The sequence below is a fragment of the Pogona vitticeps genome, chromosome 2, assembly GCF_051106095.1.
Source record: "Pogona vitticeps strain Pit_001003342236 chromosome 2, PviZW2.1, whole genome shotgun sequence".
NCBI lineage: Eukaryota > Metazoa > Chordata > Lepidosauria > Squamata > Agamidae > Pogona > Pogona vitticeps.
In genome coordinates, this window is record NC_135784.1 from 9,748,764 (window position 1) to 9,771,608 (window position 22,845).

At 43.6% G+C, this 22,845-nt stretch overlaps 3 protein-coding genes across 3 annotated transcripts in view; 1 reads left to right on the forward strand and 2 right to left on the reverse strand.

Annotated features, from left to right (window-relative positions):
- The window catches only part of LOC140703764 (uncharacterized), a 62,692-nt gene extending 44,376 nt beyond the window's left edge, over positions 1–18,316 (reverse strand). Inside the window, exon 1 of the mRNA XM_078387983.1 lies at positions 18,086–18,316. The gene's annotated coding sequence lies outside the window, so the exon portion shown is untranslated. The remainder of the gene's footprint in view (positions 1–18,085) is intronic.
- Positions 1–22,845, forward strand: part of LOC140703737 (uncharacterized) — a 465,058-nt gene that overhangs the window by 241,707 nt on the left and 200,506 nt on the right. The window lies entirely within an intron of this gene.
- Positions 10,096–22,845, reverse strand: part of LOC140703771 (uncharacterized) — a 54,833-nt gene continuing 42,083 nt past the window's right edge. The window contains exon 6 of the mRNA XM_078388001.1: positions 10,096–10,817. Coding sequence (XP_078244127.1) covers positions 10,265–10,817 — 553 coding nt within the window. The 3' untranslated portion in view covers positions 10,096–10,264. The remainder of the gene's footprint in view (positions 10,818–22,845) is intronic.

The following is a 22,845-nucleotide window of genomic DNA, read 5'->3' on the forward strand; positions in this document are numbered from 1 at the left end:
ATGGAGAATCTTCCTAGATCAATGGGATCTGGACCGTGACAGGGTGCATGAGCTGGGCAGGTCATTGAATTGGTCTTGCAAGGGGGGGACCTGGTCTGCTCCCAAAGGGACCAGCTATGAAGAAGGGCCAATAGGCTTTTGAGGAAGGAAGAAAACAAGCTTCTTTTTCATGATTTTGGAAAGAGTTGGTACCCTTAGCCCAGGGTCTCCAGTTGGCTAGGCACCTTCACAACTGTGGATCGGTATTTGCTGCAGCCTGTTTTATGAAACCAGGAAACTCGGGCCAAGGAAACATGCTCTGATGTCTTTTATCTGAAAAGGTCTGTTACCCAAGGGATTGGGGTGACCGTCCAGGATAAAGATTTGGGGAAGCCTCAAACGGTGGTGGAGAATTCACCTCTTTCATGGAAGTCCCTCCGCTCCACGTGGAGTCTAAAGGTCTCCCTGTCATGGACGCTGGAGCAGCAGCTTCTTCCTACCAATGGGAAGGGGGTTGGACTAGATAACCTTTGGATTCCTTGTCGGTTCTCCAATTGGTGGTTCCCAACCTTGGGGAACCCGGGAGTTCCCGGATGGCACTTCCCAGAAAACCAGGCCAGCAGACGTGGTCCAGAAGGCTGTGGGAATTGTGGTCCAAGAACACCTGGGATACCCGACGTGGGGGGACCCACTGCTAATGAGGAACAGCCTGTCTCTTCAAACCTTCAAGACCTCCTTGAGTGTCCCCTTCGATTCAACCTAAGTTAGGGCCGATTGTGTTTGTGAATGTCAGTTCCTTTTGGGATTCCTCAGACCTCCATCCTTGGATGTCAGAGGCATGAAAGATAAAATATTGGCACAAGATTTATGAGTTAGTTGTTTAAAGTGCTTAGTGCTACCCTCAGTGTTTTGCCACAGCTATAATATCTAACAATATAAAATCCCATTCACAGATTGCTGCCTTGTCGTGCTGAAGGGGTTTGAGTAATTCAGAGAAGCTATGGGATATGCCATGCAGGGAAACCCAAGATGGACAGGTGATGGTGGAGAGTTCTGACTAAATGCGATCTACCTGGAGCAGGAACTGGCAAGCCAATCCAGTATCTTTGCCAAGAAAACCCCATGAGCTGGAAAAAAAAAGGCTAAAAGATATGACGCTGGAAGATGGGTCTCTCAGATAGGAAGGTGTCCAATATGCTACTGAGGAAGAGCGGAGGACAAGGACAAGTAGCTCCAGAGCTAATGAAGTGGTTTGGCCAAAGCCAAAAGGCCACTCAGCTGCAGATGTGTCTGGAAGAGAAAGTCTGATGCTGCAAAGAAAAATACCGCATAGGAACTTGGAATATAAGATCTATGAACCTTGGTAAGTTGGATGTGGTCAAATAGGAAATGGTAAGAATCAACATTGACATCCTGGACATCAATGAACTAAAATGGATGGGAGTGAGTGAATTCAATTCAGACGATTATCATATCCACTATTGTGGGCAAGAATCCCATAGAACAAATGGAGCAGCCCTCATTGTCAGCAAAAGAGTGGGAAAAGTTGTATTGGGATACAATCTCAAAAATGATAGAATTATTTGAATGCGAATCCAAGGCAAACCTTTCAGTTTCCAGGTTTATGCACCAACCACTAATTCTGAAGAGGCTGAAATTGACCAATTCTATGAAGACTTTTCCAATTGACCAATTCTATGCTCACTGGAAGGACAGATCCTTAAACTGAGGCTCCAATACCTTGGCCATCTCATGAGAATAAAAAAACTCCCTGGAAGACCATGATGATGGGAAATTGTGAGGGCAACAGGAGAAGGAGACGACAGAGATGGTTGGACAGTGTCATCGAAGATACCAACATGAATTTGACCCAACTCCGGGAGGCAGTGGAAGACAGGAGGGCCTGGCGTGCTCTGGTCCATGGGGTCACGAAGAGTCAGATATGATTAAAGGATGAAACAATAACAACATGAAGACTTACACCTTCTAGAAGTAACACCAAAGAAAGATGTTCTTCTCATTCTAAGGGACTGGAATGCTAAAGTAGGGAGTCAAGAGATAAAAGGAATAACAGGTAAGTTTGGCCTTGGAGTTCAAAATGAAGCAGGGCAAAGGCCAATAGAGTTTTGTCAAGAGAACAAGCTGGTCATCACAAACACTCTTTTCCAACAACACAAGAGGCGACTCTATACATGGAAATCACCAGGAGGGCAATACTGAAATCAGATTGATTATATTCTCTGCAGCCAAAGATGGAGAAGCTCTATAAAGTCAGAAAAAAACAAGACCTTGAGCTGATTGTGGCTCTGATCATCAGCTTCTTATAGCAAAATTGAAGTTTAAACTGACCATACTAGGAAAAACCATTGGGCTAGTCAGGTATAATCTAAACCAAACCCCTTATGAATACACAGTAGAAGTGAAGAACAGATTTAAGGAACTCGATTTGGTGGACAGAGTGCCTGAAGAACTATGGATGGAGGCTTGTATCATTGTACACAACGCAGCAACAAAAAACAGCCCAAAGAAAAAGAAATGCAAAAAAGAGAAGCGGCTGTCCAAAAAAGACTTACAAATAGCAGAGAAGAGAAGGGAATTAAAATGCAGACTTCCAAAGAATAGCAAGGAGAGATAAGAGGGCCCTCTTAAATGAACAGTGCAAAGAAATAGAGGAAAATAATAGCAAGCGTAAAATCTGAGATTTGTTCAAAAAAAATTGGAGATATTAAACAAACATTTTGTGCAAAGATGGATATGATAAAGGACAAAAATATTAGGGACCTCACAGAAGCAGAAGACATCAAAAAGAGATGGCAAGAATATACAGAGGAATTATACCAGAAAGATCTGAATGTCCCGCAAAACCCAGATACTGTAGTGTGGTTGCTGACCTTCAGCCAAACAGCCTGGAGAGGGACGTCAAGTGGGCCTTATAAAGCATGGCTAACAACAAGGCCAGGAATGGCATTACAGCTGAACTATTAAAATCTTAAAAGATGATGCTGTTAGAGTGCTACACTCAATATGGAAAACTCAGAGGTGGCCAGGGGATTAGAAAAAAACAGTCTACATCCCAATCCGCCTAGAGTGGTCTAATTGGATCAGATAGGCGGGATAGAAATAAAATAAGTAAATAAAAATAAATAAATAAATCCCAAAGAAGGGCAGTGCCAAAGAATGCTCCAACTACCGTACAATTGCACTCATTTCACACACTAGCGAGGTTATGCTCAAAATCCTTCAAGGCAGGCTTCAGCAGTAGAAGCTGGATTTTGAAGGGGCAGAGGAACTAAAGACCGAATTGCTAACATGATCTGGATTATGGAGAAAGCCAAAGAGTTCCCAAAAAACATCTACTTCTGCATGGACCGCAGCAAATTTATGGCAAGTCCTTAGAGAAATGGGATTGCCTGCCCACCTTTTCTATCTTTCCTGAGAAATCTATATGTGGGACAGGAAGCAACAGTTAGAATTGGATACGGAAACACTGATTGGTTCAAAATAGGGAAAGAAGTACGACAAGGCTGTATATTGTCTCCCAGCTTATTTAACTTATGTTGAATACATCATGCGAAAGGCTGGACTGAATGAATCCCAAACGGAATTAAGATTGCCGGAAGAAATCTCTATAACTTCAGATATGCAGAAGATACCACTCTGATAGCAGAAATTGAGGAAGAATTAGAAAAATCTTAATGAGGGTGAAAGAGGAGAGCACGAAAAAGGGTCTGAAGCTCAACATCAAAAAATCTAATATCGTGGCCTATCACCTCCTGACGCTTCAATACTTTGGCCAACTCATGAGAAGACAAGACTCCCTGGAAAAGACCGTGATGTTGGGGAATTGTGAAGGCAAGAGGAGAAGGGGAGACAGTCGACGAGATGGTAGTACACTGTCACTGAAGCTACCAACATGAATTTGACCCAACTCCGGAAGGCAGTGGAAGACAGGAGGGTCCGGCGTGCTCTGGTCCATGGGGTCACTAAGTGTCGGACATGACTTAACAACTGAACAACAACAACAACAAAGTCCTATAGCCTTAGTATAGTGTAATTGTCAGAAAATAGAAATTTTGTAGACCTGAACCTGAATAAATGTGTTATTAACAAGCTGCCATTGTGCACAGATGTGTGTATGCTGAGTCACTCTGACTACTGAGAAGATGATGCAATGTCTGGAAATAAGATAACACCCAGGTGCAGAAGATGAAGTCATGTGTCTTCTGACTGGACTAGAGAAGCCATGTATATGTATATAAGTGAACAGTGACTTTGTATCATTCTCTTCTCTCTACATCAAATGCTGCTATGCACTATGCCGGTTTGTGTAATGATGTCCTGCCATGCCATGCTAATGTGATACCTGCCTGTACATACTTGTAAATACTGTAAATACAGCCATCTTGCAAAAAGAGAACAACTTGTGTCTTCAATAACTCTGTGTTTTTCCTGTTGTCAAAATCCCTGACAGTAATATCTGTGCCATGGATAAGCTTGACCATTGAAAAACACTTTACTTTGAAAGTACTTAAACATGGCCTTTGTGATTCCTCAGAACTCGCATCTGTAAGGTAGGACTTCTCTATGGTAGCCAGTTAGTGACCTTTCCATTCCACTGGATTTAAGCCTAACCCTGCTGTTCCAAGAGACTAGTCCTCATTTAAGATTTTATAATTACTGTATTTTTATTAAGAAAATATAGATTCATAGAAATAGTTTGTTTGCTAAAACAGAGCATAAAACATATCCAAAAATTCCAATAAGTAAAGCTGCTAATCTCTTTAAAAGAAGAAAAACTATATTCTAAGCTAATTAGCTTCTAAAAAGGGCTACTCACCCCTCCTCCTTCTGTCTCTACGTTCTGTAAGCATTTTCTCACATGGCACATTCCATTCCGAAACTCCCCTCTCCAAGCTTGCAAAGCTAGGAGAAGCTTCCTTTGCAACCCATTCTCCATCTTTTTCTACATCATTTAGCCCTCCTTCTTCTTGGCCCTTCTTAGCTGTAAACCAATTAACTTCAAAGAAGCGTAACCCTATTCTCCACCCCAAATTCCCACGCTGGGGCCAGGTGTTTTATCTCGTTCCCAATTAGGATGATATTCTTGTTTGGTCTCCTGGGCCTCTCGCTTCCTCCTTCGTTTTTCTTGGGGTTCTCTCTGTACCAGCCTAGTTGTAAATTAGGAAAAACACTGGCATGGCTCTTACTACATTCCAAGGCCTTCAAATCATTTCACTTTGAACCTAACAGGTTCCATTTTCCTCTGACTACAAATCCCACTCTCCTTCAAATCATCACAGAACTCGTGGCATGAATAAAAGCCAACAGCGATATTTTTTACCTCTTGTTGTAAAGGCTGGGCAACTTTGGTCAGGGATTTTGCTGCATCTGGAAATAACAAAAATTTAATTGCTCCCTATTTATTTATTTATTTATTTATTTATTTATTTATTTATTTATTTATTTATTTATTTATTTATTTATTTATTTATTTAATGTGCCACCCACACTACCCAAAGTTCTCTGGGTGGCTTACAACATTTAAAATACAATAAAAATTCATAACAATTAAAATATAATTAATATATATATAAAATTGCCATCGGACCCACAGCTAATATTGTTTCAGTTAAAAGCCTTCTGGAATAGGAAGGTTTTGACCTGGGGCCAAAATGTCATCAGTGTCAGCGCCAGATGAATCTCATTTGGGCATCCAGCAGGGGCCCAACCACAGTTCCACTGCCTCTCACCCAGTGGGCTGTGGCCGGCAGATGGTCTCCGGCTTCCTCTGCACACAGGCACGCTGGTCCAGTCAGGTCCCAAGGGCAGCTCCAGCTAAAAGCTCTCTCTCCCCCTAGGCCAGGTGGCTGGTGTTGAGAGGGGAATGAGGCAGCCAGGTGCAGCATCAGAAATAGCCAACATTTACAGTGGGGTCTTGACTTAAGAACGGCTCGAGTTAAGAACATTTTGACTTAAGAACCGCTCTCATAGGAAAATATTGACTTGACTTAAGTACTTAGATTTGAGTTACAAACTGAAAAGAAACCACGTGGGAGGCAGGGAAAGTGCAAAATTTGAACTTTCAGTTAACTGTTGGCCAGTGAAAAGGGTGCCTGTCTGCTTCCTCACTCCTCCCAGCATTTAGAGAGTGGATTGGGAGACAGTCTTTGGACTGCCTGGTACTGTACTGCCTGGACTGTATCTTCCCTGCCTTCCCTGAACCTTTCTTGACCTAAGAAAAAAAGAAACAAAATATCCCCCTCTAGTGGTCGAAGGCAGAATAGCAGCTTCCCATTAGTTTCTATGGACGGAAAAGAGCAGATACGGATCAAATGGTTTTCAATGCATTCCTATGGGAAATGCAGATTTGACTTGAGAACTTTTTGACTTGAGAACCACCTTCCAATACGGATTAAGTTCTCAAGTCAAGACCCCACTGTAATTGCTTCCTATTTCTTTTTAATGTGAGGGAAGGGCCCTTGGAGGGGAGGAAATAAGGCAAAAACAGCTGCATCATTCCATGAGACAAGCTCAGATTGGACTCACTGATCTCTTTTTTTGGTATTTCGATTGATTGTCTTGTCAGGATGGGGAAGGGGTCAAAACAGCGTTCAGTGCTCCGTTGGTCTACTAGTCCAGGTTCAGAGATAGCTGGTTTTGCAGTGGCTCCAGGAGTGAAGGTCTTTCACAAAAGGGGCCGCAATGGTATTGAGACCCTCATCTGCCACATTCACGGTTTCTACCACAAGGCGATTGACGCCACGTGGAGGAAGAGCGGGGAGATCTTGGAAGCTGAGACCTTCCATGGGAATGTGGTTCCTAACTCGGACGGGACCTTCCTCAACTTGCTCAGTATTGAGTCTGGCTCAGAGGAGTGGAACCAATATCTTTGCACCACGGAGCATGATAGCCTGCTCGGGGATCCTGACCCAGCTGTGGGGCAGCCTGGAAAGAACCAGGAAGGGATGAGGAGGAAGGCCAGCTGAAGATCCATATCTGGGGGAGAGGTGTCTGGTGTACACCTTGTTGCTGAACTGGATGTGCCATCAGCCATTCAACAGAGACACACCTTCCTAAACGGAGAAAATGACTGCCTGTCTGAAGTAAATGGAACAGGATCCTGGGCTAGGACATTCAAGACGGCTCCATGGATGAGAATACAGGAAAGGCCCTCAAGGTAGATCAGAACGAAGGTCATCTTTCTAGCGTTTGGGTCATTCGGGGATCAGCCGCCAGCCCCAGCGGGAAACTTTCCATCCGAAGGGAGGGTGTATGTGTGGTTACACTCCCAGGCCCAAATTCTGCTCCTTAGTGTAGTAAGGTGCACTCGAGGAGGCCCCTTGAATCCCTGGGGTAGTCAGTGAGTCAGCTCACCCAAAAACTCCTCTGACAAGCCTACTCTAAATGCAACTTATTGTAGCAGAGCAAGGCACCGAGAGAAGTTGTGTTTCAATCCATAGAGTTTATGAAGGAGTATCTCCACTCCCAGACTTGTGGTAAAATCCTCTCCTTCTTTTACCTTTCTACCTCTCCCAACTTCCACTGACTCCCTTCTTGATCGTTCCTCAAGATATATTTCTCTTCCCTCCTCCTGTCCTATTCCTTTCTTTTTTCTTTTGCACCTCTGCTGCTCCTAAGGTTCCTTTACCCAGTGGATGCTTCTTTTCCTCTGATGGACCTTCTGCTACCCTGACTGGAACTTCCACCCGGAACTATCTCTAGCCTCCTGGTTCTCTCTGTGACCCTTCTCATCTCTCTATCTTCCCATTCTCCCCATGAAGGGGTCACTTCTCAAAGAGGTCATATGTTCTGTATCTGGGGCTCCATGAGATTTTCGCTCCTCTTCTCAGGAAAGGACGGCAATCCAGTCAGGATGGGTTCAGCCCAACTTTCTCTCTCATATAGACATCCAGGGACAAGGTGTTTGAAGCTCATCTGGGTATCTAAGAAGAAGTCTTTTCCTTGTTGCAATCATGCCAGGCAATTCCAAAACTTGTTAGTTCTGTAGACATTCATTTATTTAATGTACTTAATTTAAAAATGTAAGGGAGTCTTACAAGCATGAGGAAAAAATTGTAGGTACAGATCTTCAAATCCAAACATCATACCGTTATGCAAAAACTGCAGGCTTATTTAAAATGCCTCACTGCACCTTGTAAAAAGAAGCAGGAATTTAAATTTAGATAATAGGGAAAAATGAAGACGTGTTTGAAACTAAAATACAAAGACATTAAAACAATGGAGCTCATTATCTAGAAAGACAGAGAATGCATTTTAAGAACATTTCAGACTTCCTAAGAATACAATGACAAAAAGGAAAAAAAGTTTATCATTTTCAATGAAAGGTATGCAAAAGTATTTAAGCATTAAAAATGAATGTAAACAAAGTAAAAAAAAGCACTATTGGTTGCAAGTGTGTTGTTTACAAACAGAAAATTGTGTTTTCACACAGCCATATGTAAAATCCATGGCTGGCTGTCACTGTCTCACCGTTATGTTTCTGCTCTTCCAAGGACTTTCACCCAGCATCAGTTCCATCATCTATTGTACTCCTTGAAACCAAACATCTACGGTTCTCTGTTCCTTTCTAATAACAGTTTGTGGAAGATCTCCCCCAATATTTATATTCCTTTGTTGTGCATCAGTCAGAAAAAACAAATCTTCCCAAAGCTTGGGTTTCCCAGCCTCAGAGAAGCTCAGATGTTAAGGATCGAAGGACTTGGTCACCGCCGACCCAGTGCAGTGCAGGGCCCGCAGAGACCAGAGCTTGAAAAACCAAAATTTCCACACCTTCCAACAATCCATGCCATTACAAAGCAGTATACTCTCAATACAATAGCTTGGAAACACTTAGTTCTTCATAAATCATACAATATATATTTTTGTTCATAAAAAAAGAGAAAACAAATGGTAAAGCATTCTAAAACAAAAGACAGCTTCTCTCTCTTCTCTACCTGCTTTTCTTTCATCAGTTAGCCTTAGAACATACACCCTTTTCTATTTTTACATTAATTTTGTAAGAGCTTGTTGCACAATATATGCTTATTCTCATTTTTATAGCACATGGTTCCAAGTCTATGTTCTGATATCTCTATGTTAATTAACGACAAAAGTAAAACAGATCACTAGAGGTACTTCAAAATGCACTCAATTTTTTGTCTTTTCTCTCTGTTTAGCATTACATCAGCATATGGTTGTTTATTCTTTCCAGTGAAAACCAGCACAAACCTCAATCAGCTCCTTATGCCTTAACTTATCAGGAGCTGTGACTAAAGCTATTTCCACGTTCCATGCATTTATGTGGTTTCTTCCCAGTCAGAGTTCTTTGATGTAACCTAAGGTAATCACTGCGACTAAATCCCTTTCCACATTCCATGCATTTATAAGGTTTCTCCCCAGTGAGTCTTTTGATGTAACCTAAGGTTACCACTATGACTAAAGCTCTTTACACATTCCAAGCATTTATGTGGTTTCTCCCCAGTGTGAGTCCTTTCATGTGATCTAAGGTTAGCACTATCACTAAAGCTCTTTCCACTTTCCATGCATTTATGTGGTTTCTCCCCAGTGTGAATTCTTTGATGTAACCTAAGGTGACCACTCTGACTAAAGCTCTTTCCACATTCTATGCATTTATGTGGTTTCTCCCCAGAATGAGTCCTTTGATGTAACCTAAGGTTACCACTCTGACTAAAGCTCTTTCCACATTCCATGCATTTATGTGGTTTCCCCCCAGAATGAGTCCTTTCATGTGATCTAAGGTTACCACTATGACTAAAGCTCTTTCCACATACCATGCATTTATGTGGTTTCTCCCCAGTGTGAATCCTTTGATGTAAACTAAGGTGACCACTCTGACTAAAGCTCTTTCCACATTCCAAGCATTTCTATGGTTTCTCCCCTGAGTGAGCTCTTTCATGTGACCTAAGCCCCTCACTCTGACTAAAGCTTTTTCCACATTCCATGCATTTATGTGGTTTCTCCCCAGTGTGAGCTCTTTCATGTGACCTAAGGTCATCACTCCTACTAAAGCTTTTTCCACATTCCATGCATATATGTGGTTTCTCCCCAGTGTGAGTTCTTTGATACAACCTTAGGGCACCACTGCGACTAAACCTCTTTCCACATAATAATAATATAATTTATTGTCATTGTAAGTATATACACAGTATATCATACAACGAAATTCACATTCCTTTGATGTAATCTAAGTTCACCAGTGCTAATATAGCTCTTTAGACATTCCATGCATTTATGTGGTTTCTCTCCAATGTGAGTCCTTTCCAAACTACATGCATTTATGTGGTTTCTCCCCAGTGTGAGTTCTTTCATGTGACCTAAGGGTAGAACTTTGACTAAAGCTCTTTCCACATTCCATGCATTTATGTGGTTTCTCCCCAGTGTGAGTCCTTTCATGTAACCGAAGGCCACCACTGCGACAAAAACGCTTTCCACATTCCATGCATTTATAAGGTTTCTCCCCAGTGTGAGTCCTTTCATGTAACCTAAGTTCACCACTCTGATTAAAGCTGTTTCCACATTCCATGCATTTATGTGGTTTCTCCCCAGTATGAGTCCTTTGATGTAACCTAAGTTCACCACTGGTATTAAAACTCTTTTGACATTCCATGCATTTATGTGGTTTCTCCCCAGTGTGAGTCCTTTCATGTGATCTAAGGTTACCACTATGACTAAAACTCTTTCCACACTCCATGCATTTATAAGGTTTCTCCCCAGTGTGAATTCTTTCATGTGACCTAAGCACATCACTCCGACTAAAGCTTTTTCCACATTCCATGCATTTATATGGTTTTTCCCCAGTGTGAATCCTTTGATGTAACCTAAGTTCACCACTGGTATTAAAACTCTTTTGACATTCCATGCATTTATGTGGTTTCTCCCCAGTGTGAGTCCTTTCATGTGATCTAAGGTGACCAGTATGACTAAAACTCTTTCCACACTCCATGCATTTATAAGGTTTCTCCCCAGTGTGAGTCCTTTCATGTGATCTAAGGTTACCACTATCACTAAAACTCTTTCCACATTCCATGCATTTATGTGGTTTCTCCCCAGTGTGAATCCTTTGATGTAACTTAAGGTGACCACTCTGAATAAAGCTCTTTCCACATTCCATGCATTTATGTGGTTTCTCCCCAGTGTGAATCATTTGATGTAACTTAAGGTGACCACTATGAATAAAGCTCTTTCCACATTCCATGCATTTATGTGGTTTCTCCCCATTGTGAATCCTTTGATGTAACTTAAGGTGACTACTCTGACTAAAGCTCTTTCCACATTCCATGCATTTATGTGGTTTATCCCCAGTGTGAATTCTTTGATGTAACTCAAAGTTACCACTCTGACTAAAGCTCTTTCCACATTCAATGCATTTATGCGGTTTCTCTCCAGTGTGAGTCCTTTGATGTTTCCTAAGGTTACCACTGTGACTAAAGCTCTTTCCACATTCCATGCATTTATGTGGTTTCTCCCCAGAGTAGTCCATTGGACTAGATAGGCGGGATATAAATTAAATAAATAAATAAATAAATAAAGTAACTCAAGTTTACCACTCTGACTAAAGCTCTTTCCACATTCCATGCATTTATGCGGTTTCTCTCCAGTGTGAGTCCTTTGATGTTTCCTAAGGTTACCACTGTGACTGAAGCTCTTTCCACATTCTGTACATGGATACCGTTTCTCCCCTGCATGTTTTCTTTGAAGTCTACTGAGGTGACATGCATTTACATGGTTTCTCCCCTGCGTCACTGCTTTCATGTGAACTCCTTGCCTGCCCATTCCGATTTTGAATTCTATGTTTTCTTGCTTGCTTTTCAGTTCCTGTCCGGTTTGGCCCCGAAGTTGCTGGGCAATTCTTCTTCTCCTGTTCATCATCTGGTAGATTAGAAAAAGAAGAGAAACAACCACTTTCAAAATCTGCAGGAATAAGGAATGTGTGCAGTATCCGCCTGGGTCACGGAGGATGAAGGAAAGACAGACAAAAAGGTGAGGGAAGAGAACCAGGGAGGGGATGAGGCCAGAACGGAGATTCTTCTTTTGGGCTTGAGGTTGGAAGGAATCTTCACTGAGGGACCATTTGGATGGAGGAGTCATGAAGGGGCGAATCAGTTCCACACCCAAATAAGTAAATTAAATTCAAAGTATATTAACTTCTCAAATTCCCCCCAATGATTGTATTTAAATTTTCAAAAAATTAGAAAGGAATTTCTCAAAAATCATTAAAGGGGAATCAAATAATTAAAGGACTGTTTAGCAAATGTCAGAGTATAAAATTTACAGGCCTGAGCAGAACAAATGGATTAATGAGCAGCCATGATGTTCAGTTGTGTCAAAATGCTGAATCACAGTGACTCAGGAGGGCTGGCTCAAAGATGATGCAACATCTGTGCTGATTGGATACAGCCAGATGCATTAGTGTATATATGTGGTCTGTGCAGAGAAGATCTATTCCTGCTATTCTGATCAATTCACGGTGTCATGCTGTCACTCTGTAAATTTGTAAATATCCTGTAAATACACGTCTGGTGGTGGAAAAAGCTGATCGTGTCTGAGTGAGTCATTTCTGCGTGTTCACGCACTAATAAAAAATGAAGATGCCAGCCACAGAGACTGGCGAACATCAGGAAGAACAACCTTTAGAACACAGCCAAAGAGCCCCAAAAACCCAGAACAACCATTAGAGCCCGGCCGTGAAAGCCTTCGCGAATACAAAAAATGAATAACAAGAGGGGGGGAAAGGACAGTGTTAGAAAAGAAGAGTAAAAGTGGATGAATGTGATGCAGCAAGATTATTGGACTGGAGAACGGGGAAAGAGCAGTGGTCAATGCCGGGAATGGACAACGTCTGCAGAAATTATGATTCAGAGGGAGAAGTGAAAGGACAGGTCCATGAAAGGGATGGGATGTACAGCTTATAAATGCTGTTACGGGTAGAGAATCAGGAGGAAGTTCTAAAAACAGGATAGGCAGCAAAGATGGTCAGAGAAATGGGTACTGAGGTAATAGAATCTTTGAAATGCAGAGCTAGAAGGGAAGTCAACGCCCAACCTCTGGCTCCAGAGTTAGATACCTAAAGCAATATGTATGGAAAGAGGGGAGGGAAGAATTTGATAAACCCCATTTGTAAGAATTAAAGCAATAATGTATGCATTGAAATTGAGAAGGTATTTGACCCCAGCAAAATTAAATATTACAAATTCTGAATGCTGAATTTCTGTCTTCTTCAGGCAGCAGAACAGGAGAAACAGAAAGGTAGCCAACAAAGAAACCACCCCCACAGGCAGACAGGTAGGTAGGCAAAGCTCCAGGATAAAAGCTCCCACCGTCCTAGTGAGGAGGGGGCAACAGCAGGGCACCAGAGAGCAACAGGACCTTCTTCCTGCTCACAAATAGTGATGAAAGCAGCAGCATACAAGAATGTATTCATCCCACAATTTATTTAATTTTCTTTTTACTCCATCTTTCTCCTTTAAAAGCACCCAAGGCGGCTGTGACGGACAGGTCAGTGACCACTCCTGTCCATCACAATGAAACCCTGATTCAGGAGCCAATGGGTGTACAGAAGGGGCGGAACTAAGGAAATATAAGGAGTATGGATGACAGTTAAAGAGCAGTAAGAGAGAATTTCAGTTAGGGATCAGTTAAGAGTTTCAGTTAGGGATGAGTTAGGAACTTCAGTTAGAGAGAAGTTTAGGCAGTTAGGACCAGTCATGTGTTAGAGAAGAATAGAGAGATAGAGGATCAGATATGAAATGAATAAATACATAGATTAACATGATTCTATCTAAGCAAATATGTTATAAAAGCACAGTTGATTAATAAAATAAGACAATCCATGATTTACTTTACATGATTTACTTATGAACACTTTGATAAACATTGTTTTATTGAATAACACGGATTGAAGAGTTCTCTTTGAAAGAGTGAGGAGAAACCCTCTGGTGGCAGCGGAAAAGGGTTGGAAAAAATAAATGTCATTTTCCAAAAGTGAACCTGGGTTCTGTGGAGAAACAAACAGGGGAACGGGTGCATGACAGCGGCTTATATAAATCATCAAAACACAAGGTTTAAAAGTTAAAAACAGGAAGCCTAGAAATCTTAAAAAGAATCAACGCAAGCCTACACTAAAAATGTTAAACAAAATCAACATCTTGAAAACACAAGACACACTGTGATGTAGTGCACCAAGGCTTGCACCAGGCCCTCTGTTGTCACGAGACCGTTCCTTATTTCTGGCACTTCAAGTATCCTAACACAGGGGTCATCTCCAAAGGCGTTCCTCGGCCTCAGTGCCCTCCATGCTAAGTGCCCTGTGTCGTGGGGTTGCCAACCCACGGTGGGCAGAGTTCAGGTCTCAGGACTTTTCTCGCCTGTTGTCTTCCAACCCCCAACCTTGCTTAGGCTTCCCTCTCCCCATTGAGCTCACTCCAAATCTCACAGGGGCTTGGAGGGGCAGCAACCAAGGGAGGAGGTCTTGGTGTTATGTGTCCCTGCCATAAAATAAAGCATTTCACATTCAATTGGTCTGGAATGGACCCTTCAGAGCCATTGACTCTGCAAAAGACCGGCCGGGAGAGGAAACGTCCCAGGAGAGGCCCCGCTTGACGATTACCCCGTTTAATGATGAATCTGCTTCATGATGATGTTTTTGCGATCGCAAAAGCGATCGCAAAACGATGTTTGAATGGTTTTTTTTCACTTACCGATGATTGGTTCATCGCTAAGCGGGGCACGAATGTATACAAAAGACAAAATAGAAGGTTTTTATTCAGAACAAATGACATTTGATAAGCTTTTATTAGGTTAAAAAGGTAAAATAGTTAAGAAAATGTATAATTATCTGTTAGAAATCAAAATGCAAGATGAAATGGTTAAAGAATTATGATTAAGTGGGCACAAAACATAGGCCAGAATATTGATATTGATCAATGGCTGAAAATATGGCAAAATAATATAAAGCTTACAAGATCGGTTAATTTTAAAGAAAATATATATATAAGATGTTTTATAGGTGGCATATGACTCCAGAAAAAATGTTGGAGATGTATACAGATGAACCAAATATGTGTTGGAAATGTGAAGCACATCTGGGAAGCTATTATCATATGTGGTGGTCATGTAGAGTAGCGAAACAGTATTGGAAAAGAATTGTTGCTTTGTAAGGTTCCATTAACCCCAGAACTGTTTTTATTGAGTATGATACCTGATAATATAGATAAGGCAGAGAAGTATATAGTTATATACATAGTCACTGCAGCTAGAATTCTTTATGCCAAAAATTGGAAAAGTCCGACGGTACTGAAACAAGATCTTATAAAGAAGATACGGGAAACAGCGGAAAGGGACGTTTTATCAGAAGTGATGAAGGACTGTCCTCTACAAAAGGCAACTGAAAGATAGGACTTATTCTACAAATGGTTTGAGTCATCGGACTTCGCTTGAAGAACATGCATTAAAATGAGAACTTAAATCTGGAAGGCAGAAAATAGTAAAAAGAGCAATTTGGAATTTTGATATGGCAATATGTACAGAATGCATGTTAGTATGACATTGTTTCTCCTCTTCCCCTTAACCACAATGAAATATTTTTTAAAAAAGAGGACCTGCCCTTGGCGAGCATGTGCTCGGGGTGAACAGGACCGAGATTTCTTCAAAACAAAACAAAACAAAACAAACACACCTAAATAAGATGAAAGAAAACCATATCCCCCAAACATCACCACTTTGCACATATTCATATAGGAAGTGTGGTGTCATGGATGGAGTACCAGACTGGAAAGCAGGAGACCTGGATTCAAATCCCTGCTGGGCCAGGGAAACTGAGAGGAGAGAGAGTGTGGCAAGGCTACTTAAGCCACCTCTTGAAATCTCACTTACCTTGCAAATGTTGGAAAGATATGAGGTTTGGTTCTTCGTTTTTGGTCCCAAGAAAAGCAAAGAGACATCAGCTCAGTCTCGCCCCTTCCCTAGGAGAAAAGAAAAAATAGAAAAGATCAGCCTGGAGGTTTTACAGATAAAGCAAACAAAAAACATCACCTTCCAGGATCTGCCTTTGTCATGTTTCTATTGAACGGGCCTACATACCTTCTCTCTCCTTCAGGGAGCAGAACAGGAGAAACAGAAAGGCAGCCGACAATGAAATCAACCCCACTGGCAGGCAGGCAGGCAGGCAGGCAGGCAAGGTTCCAGGATAAAAGCTCCCCCCGTCCCAGTGAGGAGGGGGCAACAGCAGGGAACGAGAGAGCAACAGGACCTTCTTCCTGCTGACAAATAGTGATGAAAGCAGCAGCATACAAGAGTGTATTTCACCCACAATTTATTTAAAATATTTTTAATCCGCCTTTCTCCTTTTAAAAGGACCCAAGGTGGCTTATGTAAATGTTTAAAACACAATATTTAGAAGTTAAAAACAGCAAGTCTAGAAATCTTAAGAATCAACCCAAACCTACTCTAAAATGGTAAACAAAATCAACATCTCGAAAACACAAAACACAGTGTGATGTACTGCACCGAGGTTTGCACGAGGCTCTCTGTTGTCGTGAGACCGTTTGTTATTTCTGTCACTTCAGGGATTCTAACACAGGGGGGGGGTCTCCAAAGGGGCTCCTCGGCCTCCGTGCCCTCCGTGCCAAGTGCCCTGTGTTGTGGGGTTGCCAGCCCAAGTTCAGGTCTCAGGACTTTTCTTGCCTGCTGTCTTCCAACCCCCAACCTTGTTTAGGCTTCGCTCTCCCCATTGAGCTCACTGCCAAACTCACAGGGGCTTGGAAGGGGGGCAACCGAGGGTGGGGCGTCTTGGTGTTGGTTCCCCCTGCTGTAAAACAAAGCGTTTCACGATCAATTCAGAGCCATTGACTCTGCAAAAGACCTGCCAGGAGAGGGAGTGTCCCAGAAGGAGAGGCTGTGTTGCTTTCCGGTCCTTCTTTCCTCCTGCCCTCCATGTGGAAGGACAGGAACTCTTTTGGCCTCTTTCCAAAGCCCACTTTGCCTCACCCCATGGAGGGCCACGAATTGGAGGCAGGAAGGGGAACCCCTAGGAAGAGGGGCAGGTCTTTTGTACAGTGAATGGCCCTGAATTGTGCCTTCAGGATCCAAAGACCAGAACAGTTTTGGCCCTGCGGGAAGAACAAATTCCAAGAACGTTCCTGGGGAGATTTCCAGTTCAGCCTCCGCTAGGAAACATCCCACGGAGGAAAGTCCACCACTTTCTCTCTCCTGCTTGCCTTTCAGAAAAAAACAGTCTGTGTTCGCAAGTAACAACACAACAAGGAAGCCGCCAAGTGGGGTGGTGGTGGTGGTGAGGTGTGGGGGAGGAGTCATCCTGCAGTTGATCCTCAGCTCAGGATCTAGTCTTGAGGGGGATCTGGTTAGCCCTCCTCTCTGCCAGATCATCCAGGAAAAGAGAAACACGCAGAGAGAGAAGCCCGGGCGCACACACAGATATATCGCGCATGTGTGCAAAAGTGCAAGAGGTCCAGCAGATGTTCCCCCTCGCAGGGAAAGTTCAGGGAGGAAACCCCACCCTCACAAACCCCATTGCTCCTGCCCGGCCCCCCAAGTCCTCCACCTCCCGCCTGTCGCGCCCCCCCCCATCGCAGCCCCCTTTGCCTCTCCAGCCCCACCTGGGACTTTTGTCCTTTTAAGGGAGGGGAGGGGGTTGTCCTCCGTCATTAGAAGGAACGGGGGGGGGGGGGAAGATGGAAGGGAAGTTACTTTCTCTCCCGTTCCTTTGTTCGCAGGATTCAAGGGAAGGTAGGGTCTCCTTACCCCCCCCTCCCGACACACAAAAACACACACGCACTCGATGAAGCCCTAGAGAGCCTTGCAAGGGGTTTTGGTCTCCCTGCCTCTGGGGGGGGGTGGGATCTGGGCTTCAGAGATCCTCTTTCCCCTCTTCAACCCCTCCCCTCCCGAGGAGACCCAGAGGAAAAAAACTGCCTTGCACGAAGGTCGAGCAGCACAAACCACAACCGGGCACCACCCACAATGCCTGGAGGAGCCGTCCCCCCTCCCCCGAGACTGGCGGGGATGCGGCCATCTCACCCCCACCCCATGCAATCCTCACCCCGACCTGCCCCACCAATCCAGCGCCCACCTCCGTCCAGGTCCCGATCTGGGAGGCGCCCCCAAAAGCCCCGCTTCTCTCCTCCAGGCGCCTTTCTTGGGCCGAAGGGGAAGAGGCAGGCGCTGCAGGATCCCCGCTTCTTCCGGCTCCCGTTCAAAGGGCGTGCAGGGGAGGGGCTCTTCCTTCGCCTTCGTAGCTCTATGTTCCTCCCCTTCCCCCCTCCTGCACGAACGAGGGGGGGGAGAGAATGTAGAAACAAGGCGGGGGGGGGCTTGAAAGGCAGGGAGGCTCCAAAGGGGGAAATGGCGGATGGAGAGGTTCTCACAGCTGCCCAAGGAAAGACTCGACCGACACAGACTCTTCTAATTTCTAACACTCTTTCTGCCAGTTTTGAAGTGCCATCTATAGAACATCTTTAAAATATTCTGTCTCAAATTTACTGATTTAATTAATCTGTAATTATCATTCCACATTAGAATCCAACAACATATGTCTAAATTATTGCCAAGATTTTGTATCCCTTCCATCATCACAGCTTTCACTTATCTCTGAATTCTCTTCTAATAAACAATTATACATTTTTGAAATATCTTGTCATGAGTATAAATCCACAGCTCATCCACCTGGGCCTTCCTCCCATAAAAGCCAATCATTTTATCTTTCTTCAATCTTGATTCTAAAATCTTTTTTTTCCTGCTGTTCCCGCTGCTCTGGTAAAATGGTCTTCATTCTGAATATTCCATTCCACATCCTCTTTAAATCCTGAAGTTACCAGCTTAATTTTTAACGTCTGGGCTTTAATCTGATTCTTAAATTCATTGACAATGTTCATTTGGAACTCCTTTACATATATAGTTGTTAAAAGAATCTTGCATTATTAATTTTGATTGACTTGTACAATGACTAAAGGCTCGCGTTTCTGTTTCTTCCGTATAGATTTATTTTAAGATAACACTTTCCACTGAAAAATAAAACAATTCAGCTTTTAGCAAGTTCAGATACTTTGATACCACTTCTTATAAATCCAGCAGTTTCATCTCTGCTTCCGTTTTCTCTCCAGTTCACCACCTCCAGCAAATCCGTTTTTTTCCTTTCCTGTACTCCAAATTCAGTCAAGATCCACAAAACAGGAAAACTATTGGTCAGTCAGTCTTTGTGTTAAATGGGTCAGTCCAGGTCCAAACTCCCTCTTAACACATCCAATTGTACAGTCAACCCTCGACTTACAAACGGCCCTAGTTACAAACATTTCGACTTAAAAACCGCTGATAGAAAAAAATATTGACTCGACTTCCAAACTTAGATTTGAGTTACAAACCGAAAAAACTGCGTGGGAGGTAGGGAAAGAGCGAAATCTCAACATTCAGTTAACCGTTGGCCAGTGAAGAGGGTGCGTGACTGCTTCCTCGCTCTTCCCAGTGTTTTGAGAGAGGATTTGGAGGCAGTCTTCAGACTGCCTGGTACTGCCTGCTACAGTGCTGTACGGACTGTGTTTTTATTCTTTAGCTTTTTAAAAAATTTCGATTTTTGGATTTTTAAAGGCGTTCCCTCCCTCCTTTGCTGCTCCCTTGTTTCCCCAAAAGGTGCTTGTATTGGCTTGTCTTGATGGAAAAGGTACTTTTCAAGGTGATCTGTCGCCTGAAAGGTGCTTGGTTTTTCCCAGAAGGCGCTTGTCTTGGCTGAAAAGGTGCTTTTCAAGGTGTTCTGTTCCCTCCTTCCCTCCCTCTTCCCCCCCTTTTTTTAAAGACCTAAGTCATCTTAGGTTAAAAGGAAAAAAAGGGAAAAAACTACCCCTCGTGGTAGGAACAGATTAACCGGCTTTGCATTAGTTCCTATGGGAACTAATGATTCAAATTACAAACCGCCCCTCAACCTAAGAACCAAAAACAGCTGGAATGGATTAATTGGTTTTCAATGCATTCCTGTGGGAAATGCTGATTCGATGTACGAACTTTTCGACTTACAAACTTCCTTCCGGAACACATTAAGTTTGTAAATCGAGGGTTGACTGTAAATCTTAATTTGGTCGGGGCAGTTTTAATTTATAATCCACCATTAACAGATCACAGCAAAGCCGCTTGAGGGGTCCCCCTTTTTGTATATCAACACCCAAAATTCTCCCGAAGTGCGTCTGTTAAACACTCCCTTTAAGAACTCAAATTGTCTTAGGTAAAGGTAAAGGTTCCCCTTGACAATTTTTTTTCTCCAGTCGTGTTCGACTCTAGGGGGCGGTGCTCATCCCTGTTTCCAAGCCATAGAGCCAGCGTTTTGTCTGAAGACAATCTTCCGTGGTCACATGGCCACCGAGGTGGTCCCTATTTATCTACTTGCATCTGCATGCTTTCGAACTGCTAGGTTGGCGGGAGCTGGGACAAGCGACGGGCGCTCACTCTGTCACGTGGATTTGATCTTACAACTGCTTGGTCTTCTGACCCTGCAGCACAGGCTTCTGCGGTTTAGCCCACAGCGCCACCACGTCCCTAATTGTCTTAAACCTATTCTATTATGGGTCTCTATATGCCATTGAGGGAGGACAGGGGGATGAGAAATAGATTTCCGTCCATGTATTTTAACTTTCTTTTCTCTTTAGAGTGTGATGCAGTTAAAAATCAGTCCATTTTTCAGAGATACAATAATAAAACCATTTAGAAAATAAAGTTCTCCCTTTGATTTCAAAGAGAGATTGAGTAACAGCTATTTTGTCTCTGAATTGCCCCAATTTAGCTGGCTTTTATTCTTGTTTTTTTAATTTTGCTTTCTCTATTGCTCCTCTGCTACTTTGTTAATTTCTTCTCTGCTTTTAAGTCAGCAGGCTCAGTTTGAGCTGTGCTTGCTGATGAGAAATAAAAGGTCAGTTACTGACAGTTCATGTAGACATGCAAGAATTTTCTTCACATTTCCCACCTTGGCAAGGTTAGGCAGCTAATTCACCAGAAATGGCGTCTCCCGCGGCAGATGCACTGAGAAAGGAAACTCTCACAGATTGCTGTCCGAATTCTGAGTTTTTCCAGCTCTCCTTCATTACAAGCCCTACTCTCCCGTAGAACTTGCCTCCCCCTTCCACTGCTGGGGGTGTGCTGATCCAAAGTTTACACAGCGGTGACCAGAGCCCTGGGATTCCCTCTGCTCTTGCTGCTGTCACGTTGCCTCCCCAGAATTGAGATACTAAAGGCCTCCACCTCTCTTTTTTTGTAAATAAATTCTAACTGAATGACAATATCAAAACCTTGACCGTCTCTTCCTTCATGATCCTCGTCAGCCCAGCACAGACCTCTAGGGTTTGGCTCATGAAACTTAAGGCAGTCGAGTCCTGGCCACATGACTTCCTATCCACGGAATCAGGAGGACGTCCAGTGGCCAGGAGTCACCTGTCTGAGAACCTCACTTGGGGGATGCAGAATCTTCCTAGATCAATGGGGTCTGGACCATGACAGGGTGCACAACCCGGGTGGGGGCTCAAATTGGTCTTGCAAGGGGGAGACCCGGTCTGGTCCCAAAGGGAGCAGCCGTGAAGATGGGACAATAGGCTTCTGCGGAATCAAGGAAACAAGCTTCTTTTTCATGACTACAGAAAGAGTTGGTATCCTTAGCCCAGGGTCTCCGGTTGGCTAGGCAGCTCCACAACTGTGGATCGGTATTTGCTGCTGCCTGTTTTATGAAACCAGGAAACTCAGTCCAAGGAAACGTGGTCTGATGTCTTTTATCTGAAAGTCTGTTACCCAAGGGGTTGGGGTGACCAGACGGTGGTGGAGAAGTCACCTCTTTCATGGAAGTCCCCCCGCTCCACGCGGAGTCTAAAGGTCTCCCTGTCATGGACGCTGGAGCAGCAGCTTCTTCCTACCAATGGGAAGGGGGTTGGACTAGATAACCGTTGGATTCCTTGTCGGTTCTCCTGTTGGTGGTTCCCAACCTTGGGGAACCCAGGATTTCCTGGATGGCTCTTCCCAGAGACTCAGGCCAGCAAAGGTGGTTGGGAAGGCTTGTAGGAATATTGGTCCAAGAACCCTCGGGCCACCCAAGTTGGTGGGTGGGATACCCACTGCTAATGAGGAACAGCCTGTCTCTTCAAACCTTCAAGACCTACTTGAGTGTCCCCTTCCATTCAACCTAAGATAGGGCTGACTGTGTGAACGTCAGTTCCTTTTGGGATTCCTCGGACCTTCATCCTTGGATATCAGAGGCATGAAAGATAAAAAGTTTGCACAAGATTTACGAGTTAGTTGTTTAAAGTGCTTAGTTCTACCCTCAGTGTTTTGCCACAGCTATAATATGTAACAATATCAGGCAGATTGCTGCCTTGTCGTGGCGAAGGGGTTTGAGTAATTCAGAGAAGCTGTGGGCTATGCCGTGCAGGGAAACCCAAGACGGACAGGTGATAGTGGAGAGTTCTGACTAAATGTGATCTACTTGGAGCAGGAACTGGCAAGCCAATCCAGTATCTTTGCCAAGAAAACCCCATGAGCTGGAAAAAAAAGGCTAAAAGATATGACGCTGGAAGATGGGCCCCTCAGGTCGGAAGGCGTCCAACATGCTACTGAGGAAGAGCGGAGAACAAGGAGAAGTAGCTCCAGAGCTAATGAAGTGGTTGGGTCAAAGCCAAAAGGAAGCTCAGCTGCAGACGTGCCTGGAAGTGAAAGTCTGATGCTGAAAAGAAAAATACTGCATAGGAACCTGGAATGTAAGATCTATGAACCTTGGTAAGTTGGATGCGGTCAAACAGGAGATGGCAAGAATCAACATTGACATCCTGGGCGTCAGTGAACTAAATTTGCCGGGAATGGGTGAATTCA